Source organism: Paroedura picta, chromosome 1, assembly GCF_049243985.1.
Source record: "Paroedura picta isolate Pp20150507F chromosome 1, Ppicta_v3.0, whole genome shotgun sequence".
In the NCBI taxonomy this organism is placed as follows: domain Eukaryota; kingdom Metazoa; phylum Chordata; class Lepidosauria; order Squamata; family Gekkonidae; genus Paroedura; species Paroedura picta.
The window spans coordinates 48,080,320-48,102,785 of record NC_135369.1 but is presented as its reverse complement, the minus strand read 5'-3'; the positions used below and the strand labels follow the sequence as shown (position 1 = coordinate 48,102,785).

Below are 22,466 nucleotides of genomic sequence, written 5' to 3'. Positions count from 1 at the left end.
GGAAGACAGAGAGGGAGAAATAATATTAATTCTTTCATTTACTTGTCTAACTGTTTTTGATGGGATGAATGTGAATTAACAGTGTTATCCTTTCCTAACAATTATCTTTTGCTACTCTAGCTAGTTTAGTTCTAAAAGACAGTGCCATTGACAAGGGGGAAAAAAGAACCTTCTCAGATTTTTCGGCTCAGCGGTGGTAATGTTGCACTGAACACTAATGAGGGAACCCCCACTGCTTTGCCTGCTTTGTGACTTTTCTATTTCATAATTATTTTTAAAACGCAAAACGACATGAGGTAGCCCAGTCATGTCTCTGCTACTTCCTGGTACCTCAGTGCTCACTACAGATGGCAATTTGTTCTTGTAACATATATGTCTCTCTGACCATTTTCGTCTAATTTGTATGGGTTCTACCATTTCCTTTCTCTCTTTCAGGGGCCTTGCTGTGTGTGAGCTAGGGGGTGGCATGACATGCTTGGCTGGGCTCATGGTAGGTCTTTTCTCAATTCCAATCCCATTCAAAGGGAGGAACAAAAGGAAAAAAATGTTCCAGTGCCTCCAACTGCCGGGTCAGAGAACTGTCAACAGAATCAGCTGCGGTCAAGCTGCAGAGTCTTGAGAGACCTTCTAGATTGACTTGCTTTCGTATCATATTGATTTTATGGTTGCCTCGATGAGCAGAAACATTTTACCTCAGTGTAGTCAATATCTCTTGTTGTGACATTCCAGGCCACGTACAGTCTGTCTTTCATTGCCATAGCTGAAGCTCCCTCCCCCCCTTTCAGATTATAGTCTCCCATTTGCTAAGATACAGGAATAGCCTGGCGAATCACAGTTGGAGCACCATGATATAGCTGCTAATGTTTTGCCTGCATTATTACACCAACAAACATGATCCAGAGCTCTCAGTAATTAGATTCTTTTGAATTAGATTGGCCATTCAGGAGCGTCGTTCGCCATTCTCTGGGTTCTGAGTCATGTATTCAGGAGATATTATGTAGCAGTGCAGTGCATTAGACAAGTTTTTATGTCTCTACAAATAAAAGCATATTGTTACACTGATTGGCATTTGACAAACCTGTCGTTCTTACACAATGTGTCGAGGTTACAGCCCAATGTGCGAGCATGTCAAAGCTCACAAAAAAATTACCCTTACAAAGCCATCTGCCTGCAATGCAAAGTTATATGAAGGGCATCAGGCAGTCAGACAGAAGCAAGCTGAAAGGCAGAGTGACAGCCTCGTATGATGGCTCTACTAGATAAACAGAAGCCCGCAAATGAAAGCCTCTCAGAATACCATCATCCGCTGTCACAATGCAATTACGGAACAGAATGATAGCAAGATAGAGGCTCCCGCAAATGGAATGATAAAAGTATTGACTGATTTGATTGAATGATTAAAATAATGCAGACATAAAATGAAAAAAGATTGAAGACTGTTACAGAGAAATAGGTGAGGAAGCATGATACTGAAGGCTTGTCACTCCTGTCTTCACTTCCACACAGACAAGCATATTTGCTCATTGTTTGCTGTGCTCTCCCCCCCGCTTCCAGGTTGCTATTTCTGCAGATGTCAAAGAAGTTCTGTTAACTGATGGAAATGAAAAGGCCATCAAAAGTATCCTTATTCAGATAGAAAACTGGTTTGTTGGACTCATTCCTTTTTTTCACTGTCTGAGCAACAATTGATACAAATGCAGCAAGGGGTAGTTATAATAATAATGTATGTATATACACACGCATCCACTATAGGCAATTAAAAATATGCAAAATTCTTGGAATAGATCCCCAGTGTTTCCGAGGATAAATTCACATTCTATTTGCATTGAAAAGTGTGTAGATTTTGAGAGAAACCAGCCCCTGTGTAAGTATTTGAAGATTTCATTCAAATAAGATATATTTAAAAATATAACACAAGTTTTAACTATCAATCCCCGGTTTCTTATTGTCTGCCTTACTTCTGCCCTAATTTCAGATGTTAATATTTTAATAGCACTGCATTTAACTAATTTCTACATTTTGTTTATACTGCATCATGCACACAAATCTCACTAGAACTAACCTCTCCTAAACTTCAAATAACAGGCATCTTTGTTTATTGATTGCTCATTGACTGTTTTTTCTCGTAAGACACATTTCTCAAATACCTGCTCTCCATTCAGTACTGTTATGGTATTCCAATAATTTTAATACTGATTGATAAGTATGCACGTAAACATATTTGATCTGTCTTATGGGAACAAATTATATCCTCTTAGGTGTCTTCAACAGCAGAAGATTTGAATCCCACAGTGAATATTAATGGCTGAAAGAAATTGAGAGGGGAAAATGGAAAGTATCTGTTTGCTTTGGTGCCTTGATGATAATTATGTTGGCATATTAAGGTTCTTCAGTATGGTGGCACACAAATGTCAGTGTTCCAAGCAAATTCCAGAGGAGTAGCCATGTTAGTTCAATGTAGCCAAATCAAAAAAGGTGATTTGTAGCAGAAGCGTATTCATTGTGGCATAAACTTTTGTGGACACAAGCCCATCTGATGAAGTGGATTCTACTCACAGAAAGTTATGCCATAATCAATCAGTTAATTTTAAAGGTACATAAGATCCTTTCCTTCCTCTGCACAATATTGAACTTTGACCCCAGTTTAACAAGTTATGTCTTGAATATGCTTAGTGTTAATATATCTACTTAATTTTCAAAATGTGTTAATTTTTTTTGTGAGGTCACAGGACATGTACAGCCATTTTAAATATTCAGAGGATTTAAAAGAATAACATCGTCCTAATGGCTTTTGAAATGTTACTTACTGATGCTTTGAAACTTGCTTTTTTTCTCTTCAGTTATGCAGGGTTACCTTTTCTAGACAGAACATCTTGTTGACTTTGTTTCTTTCTTCCGGGAATACTCTGTGCAGGGCATTGTATGGTACTCTATTTCATACCACCACTGAAAAAGCAAAAAAACGACACAATAGGATTTTTAAATTCCATTTTACAATCAATATAGTTAAAGCAAGATATATTACATACAAAACTAAATCATTTAATGTGTAAGTAAGTTTACATCTGATTTCAGATTGTTTATACGTGACTGCTGAGCATATTTAACACTTTTCTAAAGATCTAAACTTTGACTGCATCACTGAAATCTTATGCCATGAGCTAACCTGCTACCCAAGTAGCATGCTCAGGGCTGAAATTGTGGATATTATAATTTATTTTCAATTAGGTCATTGAATAGTTTCATTGTTAGACACTGTACAGATTTTGCAGTATTTATAATGGCACAATAAAATGGGGAATGAAATTTGGTTCGTATTTTGTGTCCCATTACGTAGTGAAAAATACAGTACTATTTTTAAACAATTTTCAAACATATTTTACACAAAACTGCATATTTCAGTTTTTTTCTGAAATATAAGGTTGGACCCAAGGGGAAAATATGAGACTAAACAGTTAGAAGAAGATAAGGTATGTTGGAATCTGTAGATTTTTCTATTAAATGTTTTAGGATTAGTTTAACAGCGTATTTTGGGTCTGTGTTTTGACTAACTTTCATTAGCATTTTCAAGAGGCTATTTTTCCCCAGGTATGTAGCCTGATATATAGGAATACACCTAAGCAACTGTGTCACATTATACTGAAGGAGTCTATGTTTGGAGGACTACGAATTGCCTTGTGCTCTATTCTGTTGCTGAGCTACTAAATTCAAATGCCCTTTTATTTTAAAATTAGAATCTGCTTTTCTCTTTTGTAAATTATTTGGAACTAAACATTATACCAGTTATACTGTAATATCAAAATATCTTTCTAAAAAATCAAAATGGTGTCAAATAGGAAGAGGGAAAATCACAGTCAGAAGCCAGGAAATCACTAAGCAAGCCTGCTAATTATTCTTAATGGGCAAGATGAACACATTAAGAAACAAATGAACACATCAGTGCAGTATAATTGAAAATCGACCTGGCAATAGCACATTGCATCTGAGCATCCACTTTTATATTATCATTGTTGGCATACTTATTATTGTTACTCTTATTAGCATTATTTGCAGCGCTTACCTAGGAGTCCTGCTTTTGTAAAGTTTTGCATTGGGGGGTGGGGGGTGGATTGGGATTTGTTTTTCAAAAAAATAATATCAAGTATATTGTGTCACCTTCATTTTGATGGATTCTCATTTGGGAGAATGATCATTTTATTTACTTCTAGGGATGCCAAAGCATGTGCTTTCTTAATACAAAAACAAAATATATTTGGGCATGAAACACAGAAGCTTTCTCCTCTGTTAACTGTTTTGAGCTTCAACTTGATATCTTCTTATATTTCATAATATATTTGAAATAGATTCACATTCTCAAGTGACAGTGTTCATTATATCACCTGTGGCACAGTATAGTTTTAAGTCGCTATAAAATATAGCTGCACTAAATTTATCCGCACTAAAAGATATTCTGCTCACTGCTAGTTATTAAATTGCAGCATACTGGTAAAACTTAAAACATTTTAAAACTGCATGTTAACCTTTCTTTTTAACCTTTTGATATGTTTGCTAATCAGGGTGTCAAAGGTAAATGTAATAGTGTAACTCATCAGCACTATATTACTTGACACAAATTTCATTTCTTGGGCGACTATATAGATCTTTTAATCATAATTGCAATTTTAAAGTCGAAAAAGTATTTCTTAATTAATTTCTCCATGTGTTTGAGGCAGTTTCCAAAACTATAAATACGTAAAATCACAATAAGAAACCGTAAAACAGAGTAAAACCTCAAAGCCGTTTTCTAAAATACCTGTATAAACTTTCAAAGCATAAAACCATACCATCAGATAACACATCTAAAAAACTTATCATCATCTCAAAACTGCAGCAATAAAGCCTAAAAACAGATTTTAAAATTGATTATATAGCAACTTGAAAGGTTAAGACAGATTTAGAAGTCTAAGACCAATACAAATCCTGATGGGCTAGCCCAAAAACTAGAAGAATACTAAAAAAAGCTTTGATGGTGCCAGAAAGTTAATACATTTGACATCCAGTAGACAGATAGAGGCAGAGAATTCTGTGGGTATTTCAAAGAGATTTCTGCAACAGAAAGGGCCTTTTCTCTCCTGACCATCAGCATCACTTCTGAAGACAGAGGGACATGAAACGGTCCCAGATGATAACTCCTCCCTATGCTTAAGCAGGCTCATATGGGACCAAGCGGTCCTTTAAGTAGCCTGAGCCAACACGATTTAGGGATTTAATAGAAAGAATCAGGAAATACTACTGTGACCAATATATGGAATTTGCTGTCAGCGGATGGAGTGATGGCCACAGGAATAAACAGCTTTTAAAGGTGATTCTATAGATTAATGAAGGGTAAATCTATCAATTGGTATTAACTATGGTGACTATGGGGAATGTCCACATTCAGAGGCACTAATCCTCTGAAGCCAGGAAGCAACATCAGTGGAAGGCCTTGGTTACCCAGAAGAACTGAGTTGGCCACAGTGACGGGCTTGAAGACCCTGGTCAGCGATTGCATGACAGTGGGGCTAATCCCCGCTTATGCATGACATCGGCGTCGGCCCGGCCCACTCCCAGCCATGGCCTGCTTTAAGGATTCTGATGGCCCACGGCAAGGGAGCACTGATTTTCCAGCTTTCCCTTTTTTGCCATGGCCACCATCAGCAGCCAGTCCAGTCCAGGCCCATGCACAATGAAGAGCCAGGCCTCCTCCCCCTACTATGGTTGCTGGGAGGGGGCTGAAAATGCCCCCCACACCTCCACAGCGCTTCACAGCACCACGGTGTCAAATTGGATTTTTTTGTTAGATTGCAGGAAATGTGGGATTTCATGAGAATGCAATCCCACCTTTCTGCAGAAAAAATCTCCTACCACTCCCTCTGCATGGCAGAACCTTTTCCCCATGGATGCGCTTCCTGGGTGATGCATATCAGCCGTGGAGCTGCTTCGTTGTCAAAATGCATTTCCTGCAGGGATGCAGAAAGCGGCAGAGCAGGCCTACTGCTGAAATGCGTCCCCCATGGGGACACAAGAAACAGCAGAGCATGCTGTTCCACTGCAACAAATCAGCAGCGGCCCAGTGCAGCCACTGTCGTGCATAATCAGTCAGAGTGAGACAAGATGCTGGACTAGATGGAGTATTGGCTTGATCCAGCAGGAGTCTTCTTATTATATTCCTATGAAATGAGATAGATCCACTGATCTTCTAGGCATCTTTTGGGCGTCTTACTTTCATTCAGCAGCAACTACCCAATGTGTAGATTAGAAGTTGCTCAGAATAGAAAGTCTGCCTTACCACCTAGAGTCTTTTTGAAAAAGGTGGTCTATAAATGCTGTAAAATAAATAAAAATTCAATAAATCTCTGAGATCCTCTTTGCATTGGAGTGTCATGTAGGTATCAAGGGGAGGCAAAGTGAAGAATTACACAGAAATAAAAGGATAGGTTTTACACATCCCAATTTTAGTATCACTCAAGTTAACAGATCTCAGTGGTAGGGATGATCACACAATTCTATTAAATACATCACAACCATCCCTTTCCCTAACTGCTTATCAGACTGAAACTCATTCAAAACTCATTAGGTAAAGAAAGGCCTCTTGATTTCAGAACTTACTATTGTGTACATGCACTCCGAAATCATAGCTTTTAATTTTCTCAGTTTTTATGGTGGAGATAGCAATTTTAACAAGCAAGGAGGCTTATTCCATCCTTTGCTCATTATTGATTTACTCTGGCTTTGCAGCTGTTAAAGGGCATATCTTCTAAATTTCTCAAAGAAATTATCCCATAAATTCATTATTTTGAATAATTATCCCCAGTAAATTCAGGACTCCAAGTACTTTGAACGAAAAATGTTGGGTTGGATCCAGTGATCATTTTTTTGCTAATGGAAGTGCATGTTGGCCAATGGAGGAAGGGGGAAATTTTACAAACCCCCCACATGATGCCCTTACATCATGCCAAGTGCTGTTCTTGGAAGTTCTGGGGAAGCATTTCAGAGAGTGCAGATGGGCTGTACTGGGAACACAGAGGCATAAACCATCTATTCTGTGAGCAGAGGCCTGACTGTGGCTGACTGCATACAACCTGTTAAATTAGTTTTATGCAAAAAGAATTCAAAATGGCTACTGATTGTTTTTACAAATGTCCATTAAATTTAAAATATTTTCAATGAAAGAATTGTAATTTTGGTCTGATCATTTCCATTTTATGGGTGATTCTTAACATGTATTATAGATGTGAACGACATTATCAGAAGAAACCAAAAGGCAGGCATGTTTAGAGTTCAAGCTCTCTCAAGCCGGTAAGACATTATTGTATAATTACTTCTAATTGAAATGTATCCTATTATAATCACTAAAAGGTAAGCAATTAAGAGCTGACTTTCAGTGTTGTTCTTGCTTTTAATTTTAAATTGTCTTTTATTGCATTTTGTATTAAGAATATATATAGTTCTGTAAGAAAACCTTTGGATACCACTTCACTTATCAGTACTCTCATTGACATCAGTGAGACCACATCAAGATATATTAAATGTTCCCTGGAATTTTTTTTTAATGAAAAAAAGAAAAAAAACTATGTTTGTTTATTCTCAGCTTCAAGGTTCAAATTCAGACAACATAATATTTGCTCATTTTATACCATGCATTTGTGCTAAATAAAGGCCCAATTCCATTTATTGGCAGGTATAATAATTCAAAAGAAATTCCATCTAAACATCCGGAAGAAGTTCCTGACAGTTAGAGCAGTTTCTCAGTGGAACAGGCTTCCTTGGGAGGTGGTGGGTTCTCCATCTTTGGAAATTTTTAAACAGAGGCTGGATAGCCATCTGATGGAGAGGCTGATTCTGTTCAAAGGGGTGGCAGGTTACAGTAGATGAGCAATAGGGATGTGAGTGTCCTGCATAGTGCAGGGGGTTGGACTAGATGACCCATGAGGTCCCTTCCAACTCCATTATTCTATGATTCTATATCTGTATAGTTCATATACTTTTAGACAGGATAAAAATCTATATATAAAATACAAAGTTTAAAATAAAATGAAACCTCCCCCCCAGATAAACAATTTATATCTAATGAAATCATTGTAAAATCTGCCTTCAGAGTAGCTGCTTAGCTATAGCACATGGCATGTTCATTAAAAACCCAGTTCATAGACAACCTGATCGTGTAGCAAAGGAACAATATGGGGTCCCCAGCGTTGGTCAAGGAATGGTTTTATATAAAGTGATGAATCCTAAGTAGTTGCAATTCTGTTTTGATGTGTTAAAATATTTACACCCCATCTTCCTATCAAAACTGGCTTACAATAATCAAAATCTCATACCAAACAGTTAAAATAGAGAATAGCAGCCATTAAAGTAGACACAACATTTAAAGGCCTTGTGGAAATTTTTTAAAACCCTCTTAGTTGATGATGGAGGACCTCTAAGGAAGAAAGTATGCAAGCTGCAGGTTTATTGCACTGGAGGACTGAGAAGGAATCACTGGAAGAGATCTCTTTTGGGAAACTATAAGCTCTGATGCCTGTAATCAACCAGGGGGGAGGCGGGATATAAATTAAAGCTCAGACACATAATAATAACAACAACAACAACAACAACAACAACAACAACATGCAATTAGTATTTTCATTTGCTGCAGTATTGGTTAGATGCTAAACAAGTGAGCCTTAGAGCAGTCATTTTTTGCATAATATTTGCTAAACACACACACACACATTATTTCAGGTTCCAAATGCACTGTCCACTTTCACCTCATCATGAATTGCCCCCACCTTTTTTTTTGTTTCATATGTACCCATATATTCTGTGGGCTTCAAATTGCCATGTAATGTGTTCAGGACTTCATCTCTTGTCGAGATTTCCAACCTGGTCTTTTAGATATCAATCAAAAGCACATTTTCAACAATGTCCTCATTTACATTTATCTAATGTTTAAGGTCATTTGTGATCGTTTGAGTGTATTTCAGCATATGGAATCAGTGAATAATAGATTTCAGCTTCATGCTGTGAAGAAAGATTGTGTTTTTACAAGACATAATGTTGTTTACTGGGTGTTAATAATCACTAATTAATAAACATATCTAGACTTTTGAAATGTTGCATTTTCTGGGATAAAAATGTCAAGTGTTTAACTGCATGAGTCCAGTAGCATTTTCTCCCTTAAAATAATTATGTTAAATAAAATATGTATATAGCACATAAATATAGATGCTCCATACCAACAATACATAAATAAACATAAAATATACAATGAATGTCCATACTAATTTTGACTAAAATATCACTTTTAATTTGTTCTGCTAATTACAAAAAGATTGGAATTCTCCAAAGATACACAGCCCACCCTGTCCCCTCATATCAGAAATCTCTAAGACAGTGAATTCTCCTGACATGGTTAAAGCAAATATTGAGGATGTCACATGGTACCATTAGAACTGTCTCATACAAGGGTATCTATTAGTTAACCGCACACCTTTTCTTCATTTATATCTGTTTTAAATGCATCAAATTCATGCCTGCAATTTCTTTTCACCTTGAGGGATGCATCTCTGCACTCCATGCTCTCTCTTTGCTTTCTCCAAGCTAACTACACTATATGAATTGTCTATGTGTATAGTTTATTTCCTGGATATGACCAGACAGATGCCCAAGATAGATCCAAACAGCGAATGATGGAGACAAGCATCCCCCTGCCATCAGTACCCTTAACATTTGGGATTCAGAAGTAGATTCCCCCCCCCAATTTTTCTTTCCCTTTACTGACTGAGCTGTCTAGTAATGTATTTCCTTCTTTGTTGAAGAATTCTGGATGTCCCATCCTGTCATAGCACTATATTTTGGTTGCTGGCTCAACCCAGGAACCCAAAGGAACAATCAGGATCCCACCTTAAACAACTTAAATGTCATTTTAGGCATTCTGAAATTCAACCCCCCACCCAAACATTGTATTTAACATATAGGAGAAAGGTCAGGAGAAATCAGGGGTTGAAATTTCTTAGGTATATGCATAGAATTCTGTTCTTACATTTCAGGCTAATGAGAGTATCTTAAGCTTTTCACAATGACTTAAATCTTTACGTTGAGAGGCTTATGTTCCCCAAACACTTCTTTCAGTATTTTCCAACTCTTTTGGTTTCCAGAAGGGTGGTACACTCTTTCCAGTACCAAAACCCATTTTCTTGAAATGTCAGTACTCATCTTGAGTTTTTAACTGACTCGTAAGGTTTCCAAAGGCAGTTTCTGCACTTCAGAGCTATCACTTTGTTTAGACTGGGTAGAGAAATTCCTTTTCCCTCTAAAAGATCTATGCCATTTCCTTGGCCCACATGTCTAATACCCATTCGTCTTTGCCAACTTTCCCCAGTTCTCCTGTCTGTGTTAAACTACTCTCAATCAGGACTGAATTACAAAATGGTCAATACTCAGCTTTCTCATCTAGAGCTGAAATCACACACAATCCTCCTCAGCATCCAGCTCAGAAGTCTCTCTCTGCTCAGCTGGTGCCAACTAATCAAATCTCTTAGACCAGCCTTTCACTCAGGGCTTTCTGGTTCTGCGAAGAATTAACCCTTCACAGTCCTTTCTGTTTACATAACACTTCTAAGCTTCTAAAAGTTCAGTCTGTCACAACTGTAAATAAAGCCATCTTTTAATTGTCAATTTTTCCCATTTTGAAAACTATCAAATTTGTGGTTTTGTGTACTCACTCAAATCTCTAGATATCTGCTTGAATAACTGACATCTCCCAGAAGCAGTACAATTTCCAACATTGTCGCACCAACACTATTCTCTCTCTCTCTCTCTCTCTCTCTCTCTCTCTCTCTCTCTCTCCCTCCCTCCCTCTTTCTGTGTGTGTGTGTACATGTGTGTGTGTGTATAAGAGAGAGAGAAAGTAAATATAAAATATTAAATGAATGTAAATATAAAAATAAAAATGCTTCAAGGATGAAACACGGCCAGATAACATTCCTACCACTCTGGCAATAGACAAATAAATAAAATATACATAAAAGTTTGAAAGTTAATATGGTAAAAGACTAATAATAAGAAAAAGAAGTAACCAGTGTCATTGTATGACTCCTCCCCCCCCCAATTAGCACATGAGGGGAGTGGGGGCAAGGAGTGGTTGTTGCTGGCAGGCTAGCAAATCCAGCCAAGGCTGAAAGTCGCAGATAAGATAAAAAAAGAACTACAAAACCTCAGTATAAATGGAAATCCTACAGGAAGAAACAGGGAAATAGAACAGAGAAAGAAAATATAAACACCTCCAGTAAGAACTTAGCAGGGGAAAAGATAAAATAAAACAAAACAGAAGCTTGAAGAGTAAAACGCAGCCTTGAACATCTGCTATCTTCTACCGGAAGTGAAATGCCTGATCATTTACATATTAAATGTGTCTGAAATAATATTCACAAGAGTGCGTAAGGACTTGTAACATGCCTTTTGTAGATATTTTGATATCAAAAATAACTAGATATTTTTAAAAATCTGTAGTTCCCTTATAATTTGCCAGTAAACTCCTGGTTAAATCTACTTCTTCCTTGAATTAATGGCCATTTGCTATTTATTTATTATGTAGTATATTTTGCCTTTCCTCCAAAGAACTCAATTTTCCATGCATCAGGCTTCCGTCTTCTATTTTTCCCTCACAACAGTACTATGAGGTAGCTTTGTCTGAGAGAATGGCTTCACTGCCCAGGGAGGATTTGAACCTGGGTCTCAGCACTTTAATCACTGCACCAAGCTGGCATACAAGTCCAATTAATAATGACAAATATAGTCAATTGGGAAGGCTGATTCTGAATCCCAAATTATACTGATGGCAGAGGGTTGTCTATCTCCCTCATGCCAACAACAGCTTGCTATCAATATCAAGGTCCCTTTCAGTCTTCCCTATTGCAGTTTGTGCTGCCTACCACGTGAATGTCTGCCAAGCACATATCTTTGTAACAGAGTGTCTTAGAAAATGTCAAGTATGCTGCTGCAGTGGACATACGCAGTTCACACATTAACTGTGATTGCATCATGGCTTCTTATTTTCATTATCCATAGGTAAACTTTTTAATTAAAGATCTCCAGGTGGGAGTGACTGGACTTTTTGATGCCATTTCTGACAATGTAGAGAAGGGGAGAGATTGTTATTTACTGTTTGGCAGCAAGTTTTTTGTCTCTTCACCCCCCCCCCCACCCCCCAAAGGCTGTTATGCACCTTTTCTAAAGGATGAGCTGCGTTTCACAACTCTATTGGAAATTTGCCATCTCTGTGGGTTTCCCAGTGGCAAAGTGACCATGACGACTTGAATATTGTCCATGGGAACTTGCAGCCAAGACACAAAAATCCGTGCATCTGAGGTTGAACAGTTCTCTACCAGCTCCAGGTCCTTTCATCAAGGTCAGAAAAAGTAGCAGATTGTGTGACTGCAAACAAAGCTGTTCTTGATAGGGGTCATTCAGCTAAATCAGTTACTGCAGAGGATAACAATTATACTTTCATAATATCAAGAACTGTTAGTCATGTAGCTGGGAGACACATAGGTGCTGGCTGACAACCTAGTGCATTGTTATCTCACCCTTCCTGTAAAGAGCTTTCAGTGACAGTCAGGACTGATTCCAGTTAGACCTACTTTCCTAGACAGGAACGTGAGGCAGGCAGTTCAGAGGTAGTCAGTGAGGTCACAGACAAACAGGTCATGTCAACAGGCAGTAAATGCCAAGGCAGGAAGCATTCAGTGCGCCAGCAGAAAGTTGAGTCTGGTAAACAAGCAACAGAGTCAGAGGCAGGAGGTGCAGAAATTAAGGTCCAATAAAGAGGGACTGCAGAGCCCCTTCCTGTTAAAGAGTTGCAATAACTTAGGAGCCAAATCAAAGGCTTATTTAACCCCAGCCCTGCACTGATTGGCTTTTTCAGTTGCCTGCTTCTGCTGGGTTGGCCTACACTGCAATTCCCCAAATGACACTTTCTGTTACATCTTTGTAGTTCCCTTCACTGGGCTTCCAGTGGCTGCTGAGGTGCAGGTAGGATTGCCAACTCTGTGTTCATAAATACCTGGAGGTTTAAGGGAGGAGCCTGGGAGAGTACAGTTTAGGAAGGGATGGAACTTTGGTAGGGTAGTCCACTGTGCAGTCCACCTTCCAAAGTAGCCATTTATTCAGGAGAAATAGAATAAAAGTTGTAAATAAATAATTAATACGTGATTTATGAAATCAGTTGTAATTCTGGTAGATCCCCCCCGCCCTGAGACTAGCAACCCTAGGTACAGGAAGTAAGGCACATGGCCCTGGTTCCTTGAGTCCTGGGTTTGAAACACTTCAGTGTCTTAAAGGCGCTCAGGGTATTCATGGTTATCCCTTCCTCTTTTAATTACATGTTTATATTCATTACATGTTTATATTAATTATTGTTTTAATAATCCTTTTTAACTTAATGAACACTTGTATAATAGATGGTTCCTATGTCATTCATTGGCATCCTGTATTCCACAACTAGATGTAGCAAAAAGCACAATGTTAGGGTTACTTGGTGGGTGGCATGGTTAACTAATCTTGCTGTTAAGAATGGTTTGCTCCTCTCTGCTGAGTCTGCTCCTCTCTGCCCCTCTCTGCTTGCTTATGTGTCTGAGGTGTCTTACTCCAGTTGGGACATAGCTGCATAACAACTATTTTCTAGAAACTAGGAGTGAACACATTGCTTCCGTTTACTTCTATCATTGGTGTACAGTTCCATTATGTGTTGGTTTTCACTTGGGTGTCTTCTAACAATTGAGTTTTAAATAAATACAAGATTTTTATCAACATGCTGATATTTATCGACAGTACAATAGCACTTCCGTGCAATGGAGAAACAAGATCAGGGCAGGGGGGAGAACCCTGCCAAGTGAATCCTATGTGCATCAAAACAGATTTCCCCCCTTTTTCATAATAATTTTAAAACTTCTTATAGTTTTGTTGTTGTTGTTGTTGTTAATATTATAAAGTCAAAAAGGACCCAGTTAAGTCTTGTTTTTGAAAAATAAAGATATATTTAGCAGATGGTTGAATTTTAATTCCCCTTCCATTCATTCAAGAGGGACTTCCATTCATGCAGCATTTTGACCATCTCCCCCACTGCAGCCTTCCATGTTATGTGCTGTGCTGGGCCAAATGTCCAGAGCTACATGTTGGAGACAGCCACAGGAGACAGCATGGATAGGAAAATTCTGTGAGCACAGCTCCACTCACAATGACTCCAATTTAATATGAAGTTATGTGAAATCTATTAAGGATCATTGTTTATGGTACTGGATTGAAACACTAGAGGTATAAAATCTAGCATCTCTAATGTACCCAGTGCTAATTTCCATGGGTTTTCGCAGATCACTCATGCTTTTCTTTTTACTTAAAACTTCTGTGAGATTTAAAATAAGAAAATACTAAATGACTAACAACTCCTCACCTGAAGTGCTGGATCTATCTAAAATGACTATTGTTCTGGGAGCTTAAACTTTTCATTATGTCTGAGTCATTTACAAACTGTCAAGTTGGGGGGGTAGGGGAATACCATGGGAAGAGAAGGGTTGAAAATCACAGGAAGTTACCTGTTGATGTAGAATAATTTATCATGAACATATGCAAAATAAATTTGTTTGTTTCATGTTCATACAGTCCTCCCCTGAGGCTCAAAATGGGGGGGAAATGGTTTGTAAACGTTAATACTCCTTTACAGTCACTTATATTGTAGCAGTGATGTACTTGATGGCCGATTCCTTCTTCCTCAAACCATTTCTTCTTTAAAAAAAACAGCCTGGCCCGTGCATAATTGGTCCATGAGATGTACTTGTAGGGACCTATATGTTTCTGCAAATGGAGCTATTTGCCATGGAAGATGGCTTTGCTGTTCTCAGTATATGGTGGGAACTTGTCTATATTTGGATGTTGGTTGGCAACAAGTCTGCTTTAAGCAAACTACATATCTACTCTGTATGAGGAAGATGCTGCTGCTGCTATCTGTATAACCTTTATAGCTCTGAAACAAACAAAAAGAAAGGATTGCTAAGCCAGTGATCAAGTTCTTGTTAGCACTTAATATACAGCATAGATGGCTTAGCCGTCATTGTTGCAGAACATTTTGAGGAAATAATTAAATCATTTGTGAAAGTGTTTGCATCCAAAATTGTGTAGGGTTTGCTTTTTCCTCACAGTTCTTGCTCTAGGGATTTAGATAAAGGTATCTTTGACAATGCAAGAAGGCTTAGTTACATATCCAGACAAGTTATTTACCCAGATGTTCACCTTCCTGATGTCTGCAAGAGTCTTACAAGAGTCAATTGTCCCATGATAGATAGAGGGTGGGGACAACCATTTTTGAATATTTCCTTGCATTTAAAAGCTCCCTTCACATGGAATGCTAATATTAATTAAAGTATGTGAGTATGAGCTCTATTTAAACAGAATGTGGCAGATCCAAAATAGGCATAGGTTAGCTTTGTTACCCGCTACAAGACTTTGAGAAGGGAAAGGTTACAAATAAACCTTTAAGGCCCTACACGGTTTGGGCTCAGTGTATTTGAGAGACCGCCTCCCTGCTTATACCCCCAAAAGAGTCCTATGCTCTGCCACCTCCAACTGGCTGCGGATCCCTGGCCCCAGAGAAGCACGTCAGTCCTCAACAAGGGCCAGAGCCTTCTTGGTCCTGGCCCCCACCTGGTGGAACGAGCTCCCTGAGGAGATCAGAGCCCTGCCTGAACTTCCACAGTTCTGCAGGGCCTGCAAGAGGGAGCTCTTCCACCAGGTATTCGCTTGAGGCCGACTGACTTAGAACACCTAATGAGCCCCAGATACCCCCTCCATGACTGAAAGGACCAATTCTAATGTTACTGTTAATTGTTATTTTTATATTATAAATGTGGTTTTGTAATCTTTTGATGCCTTATTTGAAAGTTGCTGATGTTACAGTCTATATATCGCTCCATTAAAGTTATATAATGTTCAATGTAAACCGCCCAGAGCTGCAAAGAAATGGGCGGTATAGAAATCGAAATAAATAAATAAATAAATAAATAAATAAATAAATAAATAAATAAATAAATAAATAAATAAATAAAATCAAACCTATTTCAGTTCACAAAGCATTAGCTTTACACTTTCATCATTTAGGATTTTCATTTTTAGAGCTTGTCACTATTTTTGTTTGTGTCTGTTTGGGGGCATTTGAAGTGAACTTGGACCTGGTGATTCCTTGAGGACAGCAAATGGAAGACTCCTGGAAAGTGGAGTGGCTCCTTTTTTCCCTTGGAATCCTGGACCTGTGTGTAAAAGTAACAAATTCCAAGAAGAACTGAGTGTGCTATGTCTGGACATGAGAACATGTATTTGAATTACTCTTCCACAGCCATAGAAGACCTTTTTCTTTCAACTGAGAAAGGATGAAGCACAAGAACTGTCTTCTAGAGCGGTGGTCCCCAACTACCGGGCTGCGGCCCAGTGCGGCCCAGGCCCTGGCACCGGCCGCGGCTCACTCTCCCCGCCCCCCCAGTAAGAAACTTCCCAGGCCGCAAGCAAATAGGCCACAAAAGTGGCCTATTAGCTTGTGGCCCGGCAAGCCTCTTTTTATGGGAGTGGGGGGACAGGGAAGCAGGGCCACGCTTGCGTGTTTGAGCTATGCGCGGCTGCAAATGCGCATGCGCGGCCAGGCGATTGCCGTCCCCACCACCGCCGGTCTGCAGCCTCAAGAAGGTTGTGGACCACTGTTCTAGAGGGCAGAGGTAGATCTTTGCACAGGCAAAAAAATGTTTTTTGAGCCACAGATGATCCTTCATCACGGACTTGTATATATAGGCATATCCTTGGATTTACAGGAAATGTACATCATGTTACTAGAAAACAGCCTAAACAATAACCTCATCCCAATCATTTAATTAAGATATTTCTAATTTTGGTTTCCTAGTCTCACATCCGGGATTCCCCCCCCCCCCTCAGAATGTATAGAATTTCTACACTTTATAGCCGGGAAAGCATGAATTAATTAACAGGCTCTCAAAAGTGATGCTGGGTAAAAGTGATGCCACCTGTCCTGTTTTGTTTAGGTGAAGCAAAGAATCACACCTTCCAAAATAAATGGATGAAATACCATTTTGAGGTTCTTGTTTGTCTTTATGGGATCTCTTTCTACGGAATGAAGGAGCAGTGATGGTCCTCGCAGCCAGCAACTCAACTGCCAACTGCCATTGCTGTTTCAGGATTCTCCACAAAAAAAAAAATCAACTTAGAGCTAACAATGCCACCAACTTACCTTTACCTAATTTTCACTGTTGTAACCTAAGTTTCCACGGAAACAGGGTTGAAAAAGCCGTCAGTAACCAGCAGGCAGCCAGCAGCTGAGAGTGAGAACTCTCCTTTGTCACTTTCCACTAGTGGATGCCTGCTGAGCCCTGAAAGTGCCAGTTTGCAAAGCCACCTAGGTTTCTAAAATTTGCACCCCATTTAATATAAATGGGGCGAAAGTGTTCTGTGTTGGGGGTGGGGAGGTGACTAAATTAACCTACTGTTTTTCTCCCTTGGATTGGCACAGTACATTCCAGGAGGGTAAATTGATGAATGAGTTCTTTTTATTTGGTTAGTCAGATATTTGACACAACTGTAAGGATCAGGAGCCAATCATAGTTCTCTCCTCCCCCCATACAGATTATGTTACACAACTCTATACAATTTTACGTATGTGGATGTATGTGTGTTTGTACAGCATCAGCCTTTCCCATGAACTGGAGACTATACCTCTGTTCTCTCTACCTTTCTCAACTATAAGAACAGTTTTCCTCCCAATGAGAACTGGTAAATGACAGGTGTGAAACATATGATAAGAATGTAGAAGTCTTAACCAGAGTAGCTTACCACACTGCATTAAACAAATACATTCTTGACCTTTATAAAGCCGATCTCTGTGACTGTGACTAGAAGGAAAGTTGCCTACTTTGATAAGGACCCAAAAACAAAGCAGCAGAAATTTGGAAATCTCCATTGGTCATTATTACTAATTGCTATTACCAATTTTTATAAACCATTTATAGATTTAAAATACACCAAAATATCAAAAACGCTCTCTTTTTGAAAGGGCCTTGGTATTGTTTTAGATCTTATAAATAAATAATATCATTTAGGGTAGGTATATATTTAAAACTATTGAAGGCAAAATCCATGGCACAAAAACAAGAGCATTCTTTCATTTCTCTGCTCCTTCAAGCCCAAGGAAATAGTCACCATCACTGGGAAATTCAACTGGTTTGCCTGCCAGATGCAATAGAGTCAGGAAGGAATGCCTTTTTAGTTTGTGAATTATGTTGTTGTACGCAGTTCAGTGAGCCACTGGCTGATTTCACTATATTCATATTCATTTAATGTACAGGTATAAAGGAGTAAAATCTGTAGTCCTATCTTATGTATTAGTTCTTAAAGAATTCTTGTAACAGCTATCTTTGTCTCTATAAAGACAGAACTCTGTTGCTTTAAGAGCTGAACTGCAAAGTAAATGTTGCATACCCACTTGGAAATATTTCTTTATTTGTTCTTTTATTATAATTACCTCTCTGTACTTTTTTTTTTGGGGGGGGGGGGGAGAATCTTCACATCCTATGCCAAGAAAGTATAAATGCTTTTCTTTAAAAGAAAGAAAGAAATGCAAAAGCTGAAAACATGTAAGTCTAATTTTAAAAATCTTTCTTTCTCTCTCTAGCATTTTGCGATGGGATAATGAGACAGATGTCTCTCAACTGGAAGGACATTTTGACATTGTTATGTGTGCTGACTGGTAAGTACATAAAAATCATAGAACTCATGTGGGGGGGGGGAAATAGCTTCGCTGGAGTGATTGTGCTGGGCTGCTAGCTGATGGCTAAGCCAAGTCAACAAATGAAGCACAAAGCCACCTTAACCTCAACAAATTAATATTCATCTCCATGTGACAGTTATAAGGTAGTCTTCTATCACACAGTAACTTCTACCACATTATTTCCCAAAGATTGATTTTGAGAAGCATTTCCATTTTCTGGAATTGCCTCTGTTTCATGCTCGACGTATCAGTAAATGGACGACTTAGGCAAATTGCAAATAATTATGGCTCAGTGAGGAACAGTCTGGAGAAAAGGGAGTTTATCAACACAAACAGCTCAATTAGCTTGCTTCTTAGGAAAGATCTGACTATTGATATAAGAGGATATATATTCTGTGCTGCCCTGTAAATCTTTGGGGGATTTCCCCCCCAGTTTCTTAAATATGCCAAACAAAAGTGATAATATTCATACTCCAAGTGACATTCAGATGTTTGAATTAGCAGTAAATTAATTGTAATAAAAAAAGAAATTGGACGGGGAGGGAGCACATGCCTTTGATTGACTGACAAGTTACAGAATAATGTACCGGTGTGTATATTTCAGAATCTCAGTAGACTTCATTGCGAGTCTAAAGGATCATTTTTATTTTGCTGACTGGTCCAATTGTGTGCAACACGATGGTTTCATCAAAATAAACAAAAAAATAAAATAAATAAAGCAAAATTGCATAAGACTTTCTGTGAGGATTTGGACTATGTTGAAAATATTTTTCTATAAATATAATTTCATATAAATACAGAAGTTCAGAAATTTGCTTAACTTTCCTTATTAGTTAAAGGATGTGAACCAATCAGGATGTGGAAAAGAAAAGAAAATGCATACATAATTGTTATACAGGCCTGCTTTACAAAAAGAAAATCATCAGGGTAGTTCAATCCAAGTCTCTTTTGAAATTTGAATTATTAAAGCACACAATATTTTTAAGATGTTAAACTGACTTCTCATAAGCTACAGATACTTTCATTACTTTTAAGACAAAATGCTTGAGTTAATGGGTATTTTCTAATTCTGCTGAACACCTTCGGAGACGTATTTCTTTGTTCTTTCCTTTCTTGCTATATAAATTAACCGTGAGTGTGACAAGGCTGTTTCCCATTGCGTTTCCTTTCTGAAAACTTCTTTGTTCCCCAAAAGGACAGACATGGGTTTCCAACTAATCGCTGATGATGTGCCTCAGAGATGCATCATCTGATTAAAATAAGGAGCTAAACAACACCATATGATTTCAGCAAGTAATTTAGTAAATGCCTTCCTCACTAAATATTAGAATGGATACTCCAGGTTTCATTGCACAGATGAAGTTAATGCTGGACAGGATTAGATCAGATTAAGTATGAAAGTCAGATCAGAGTGCTGGCGGACATGAACAGGAGGGCAGCAGTCTTCTCGGAGGCTTAGACAAGGCTCGCATATGGATGTTCTCCAGATTATGTGGGTGAAGCAAGGTCTTGCCAAGAGATTTAGAGTTAAATTTGTTCTTCGCACAAATATCAAAACAACCTGGCCATGCCATCTCTTATATTCCTAATACTCACACCATGTTATCCTATTTGTACTGTAGAGTAGCAGGGAACAAGCTTTGAGTCAGGTATTTTCTCGTTATTATTCTTGCCTAATAGTCCTCTCATCTTTCAGATAGATATGTGGACATGCGGGTATATTTTTTCCCTTGTTGTTTTATAGGAAGATAAAAGTATTAAAGATAAGTGAAATAAATATTCACATGCAGGATTTACATTGACAAAATATGAATATAAACTATTTTTCATACACAGCCCAATAACATTGAATTGCAACACTGGTATTTTTTAATATCCAGATTACTGTCTTGTATTATCCCATGATAAAATGCAAGGGTGTGTCTATATTTCTTTACTTAACATAAATTAATTTTCTGTTATAGTTTCCTGTGTACATAGATAAGCTACATATATATTGTGCCCCATAAAGACTTCTACTTTAGTTTGGAAGGCTTATGGTTTCATTTGAGAGGTAATAATTGTAATATGTTCTGTTGGGTTCTACAAGGGTGCCCTAATCAAAACAAATTAGAGTGTAACAATACTACCCAGAATATTGTCATTCTCTAAAATCTGGAATAAGAACAAAGCAGAAATCTCAGTACAAATATTATATAAAATAAATTTCCAGCGGAGGTGGCATTATCTGATTCTTTGAACGGCAAACCAGCGGCACTACCTGATTCCATTTACAAGAAAACAAGTTCCATTCATAAGCATATTCCAAACTCACGCTGAGATTCAGCTAAAAATGCACATGATTACAAAGAGCAGTGCTATGTTTATATTCTTAAATCATCCATATATTTGCATTCAATCTTTCGAACACCTTGTGAGCAGGGGTGGAGAATACATTAATATAGTGTATTACTACATATCTCAATGTAATATATCAGTTTGATTATAAAATAAGAGGCAAGCTGAAATAGCTGGTCATTAGTTTACCACTGGGAATGGGTGAAGTTTTTTGACTATTAAAAATCGTGTGTTGGAGAGAAAAAAAATCCCAAATAGATAGCTTTAAACTGAGCCCTAGACAACATTACTATAAGGATTAAGCATGTTATTTTTTAATACAAGTATGTTGCGCATTTATAGACTGGAGGCATCAGTGGGAGAAAATGCAGGGCATGGTGAAAGGAAGACTAACCTTTAGGGCAAGTCCATGTTCACTTGAAAACAGAGTCAATAGGGGAAAGACATGAGATTTCTTTGATAGCAGCCCAAACTCTGACTAACAGGTCACCGGAGCTGACCTGTGATTAAATGCCATTTGAATGGGCAAAGAGACGGCCCCCTGCCTTCTGCTTACCAATGCACCCCATTTCTTTACTCTTTTGTTTATGACACACTTGGGGTTACATTACTCCCTGCAGCTCCTATAGGCTATTAAATCTCACCAAAACCTGGATTTTTCTTTGCCTGTTGCCCTCCAAACTGGTTCAATGGCCGTTTTGCGTTAAAAATGTAACCAAAGGTAACTAGTGACCAGTGTTGGGATCCAGACCCCACCTCAGTGCATCTACTTACAAGATCCAGCAGTTGACGCCGTCCATGGCAAATCATTTATGGTGTTTTGTGTCTTATAAACAGTTGTCCATAGCAATACATTAAATATGTGACTTCCACATGACATCCAGGATACTGGGATCATAAGTGCTTTTACGGCTGTGATAGCAGCAACTGAAGAGGTTTATGAGTACAATGGTGCCGCCGTACAATAGACTGAAGGTTCTACTTCAAAGATACTGCAAGCAAAAAAAAAAAAAAAAGGTTGATGATATCCAGCTTTTAAAAGAATAAATCCATCTGAATAGCAAAGATAAATTTGCAGGGATGGGGGGAATCAATTGGATTTTATCCAAGAAACGTATCCCTGTCTCTTTGATTTTTGTGTAGCTGGCAGGTATACATTTATTTCAGGCATCAGTCCATCCCTTTACAGATAGGTGTAGCTTCTGGCCTGGCACCCACGAATCATATAAGCCCACATCTGAATTGCTTTCAAAGCTCATGGAGAAATCAGCACCAACTGCATATTGTCCAAGTATGCGCAACAGACCCCACC

At 38.3% G+C, this 22,466-nt stretch overlaps 1 protein-coding gene and 1 long non-coding RNA gene across 9 annotated transcripts in view; one reads left to right on the top strand and one right to left on the bottom strand.

The window, feature by feature from the left end:
- Window positions 1-2,848, bottom strand: part of LOC143837522 (uncharacterized) — a 54,133-nt gene extending 51,285 nt beyond the window's left edge. Inside the window, exon 1 of the long non-coding RNA XR_013231003.1 lies at window positions 2,808-2,848. This is a non-coding gene — a long non-coding RNA (uncharacterized LOC143837522). The remainder of the gene's footprint in view (window positions 1-2,807) is intronic.
- CAMKMT (calmodulin-lysine N-methyltransferase) overlaps window positions 1-22,466 on the top strand; it is a 347,932-nt gene that overhangs the window by 304,473 nt on the left and 20,993 nt on the right. For 7 of the 8 annotated variants that reach the window (XM_077337432.1, XM_077337425.1, XM_077337406.1 and 4 more), the window contains 4 exons: window positions 436-490; window positions 1,555-1,618; window positions 7,251-7,317; window positions 18,722-18,796. In XM_077337432.1, coding sequence (XP_077193547.1) covers window positions 436-490; window positions 1,555-1,618; window positions 7,251-7,317; window positions 18,722-18,796 — 261 coding nt within the window. The remainder of the gene's footprint in view (window positions 1-435; window positions 491-1,554; window positions 1,619-7,250; window positions 7,318-18,721; window positions 18,797-22,466) is intronic. The other variant, XM_077337458.1, reaches the window with a different exon arrangement.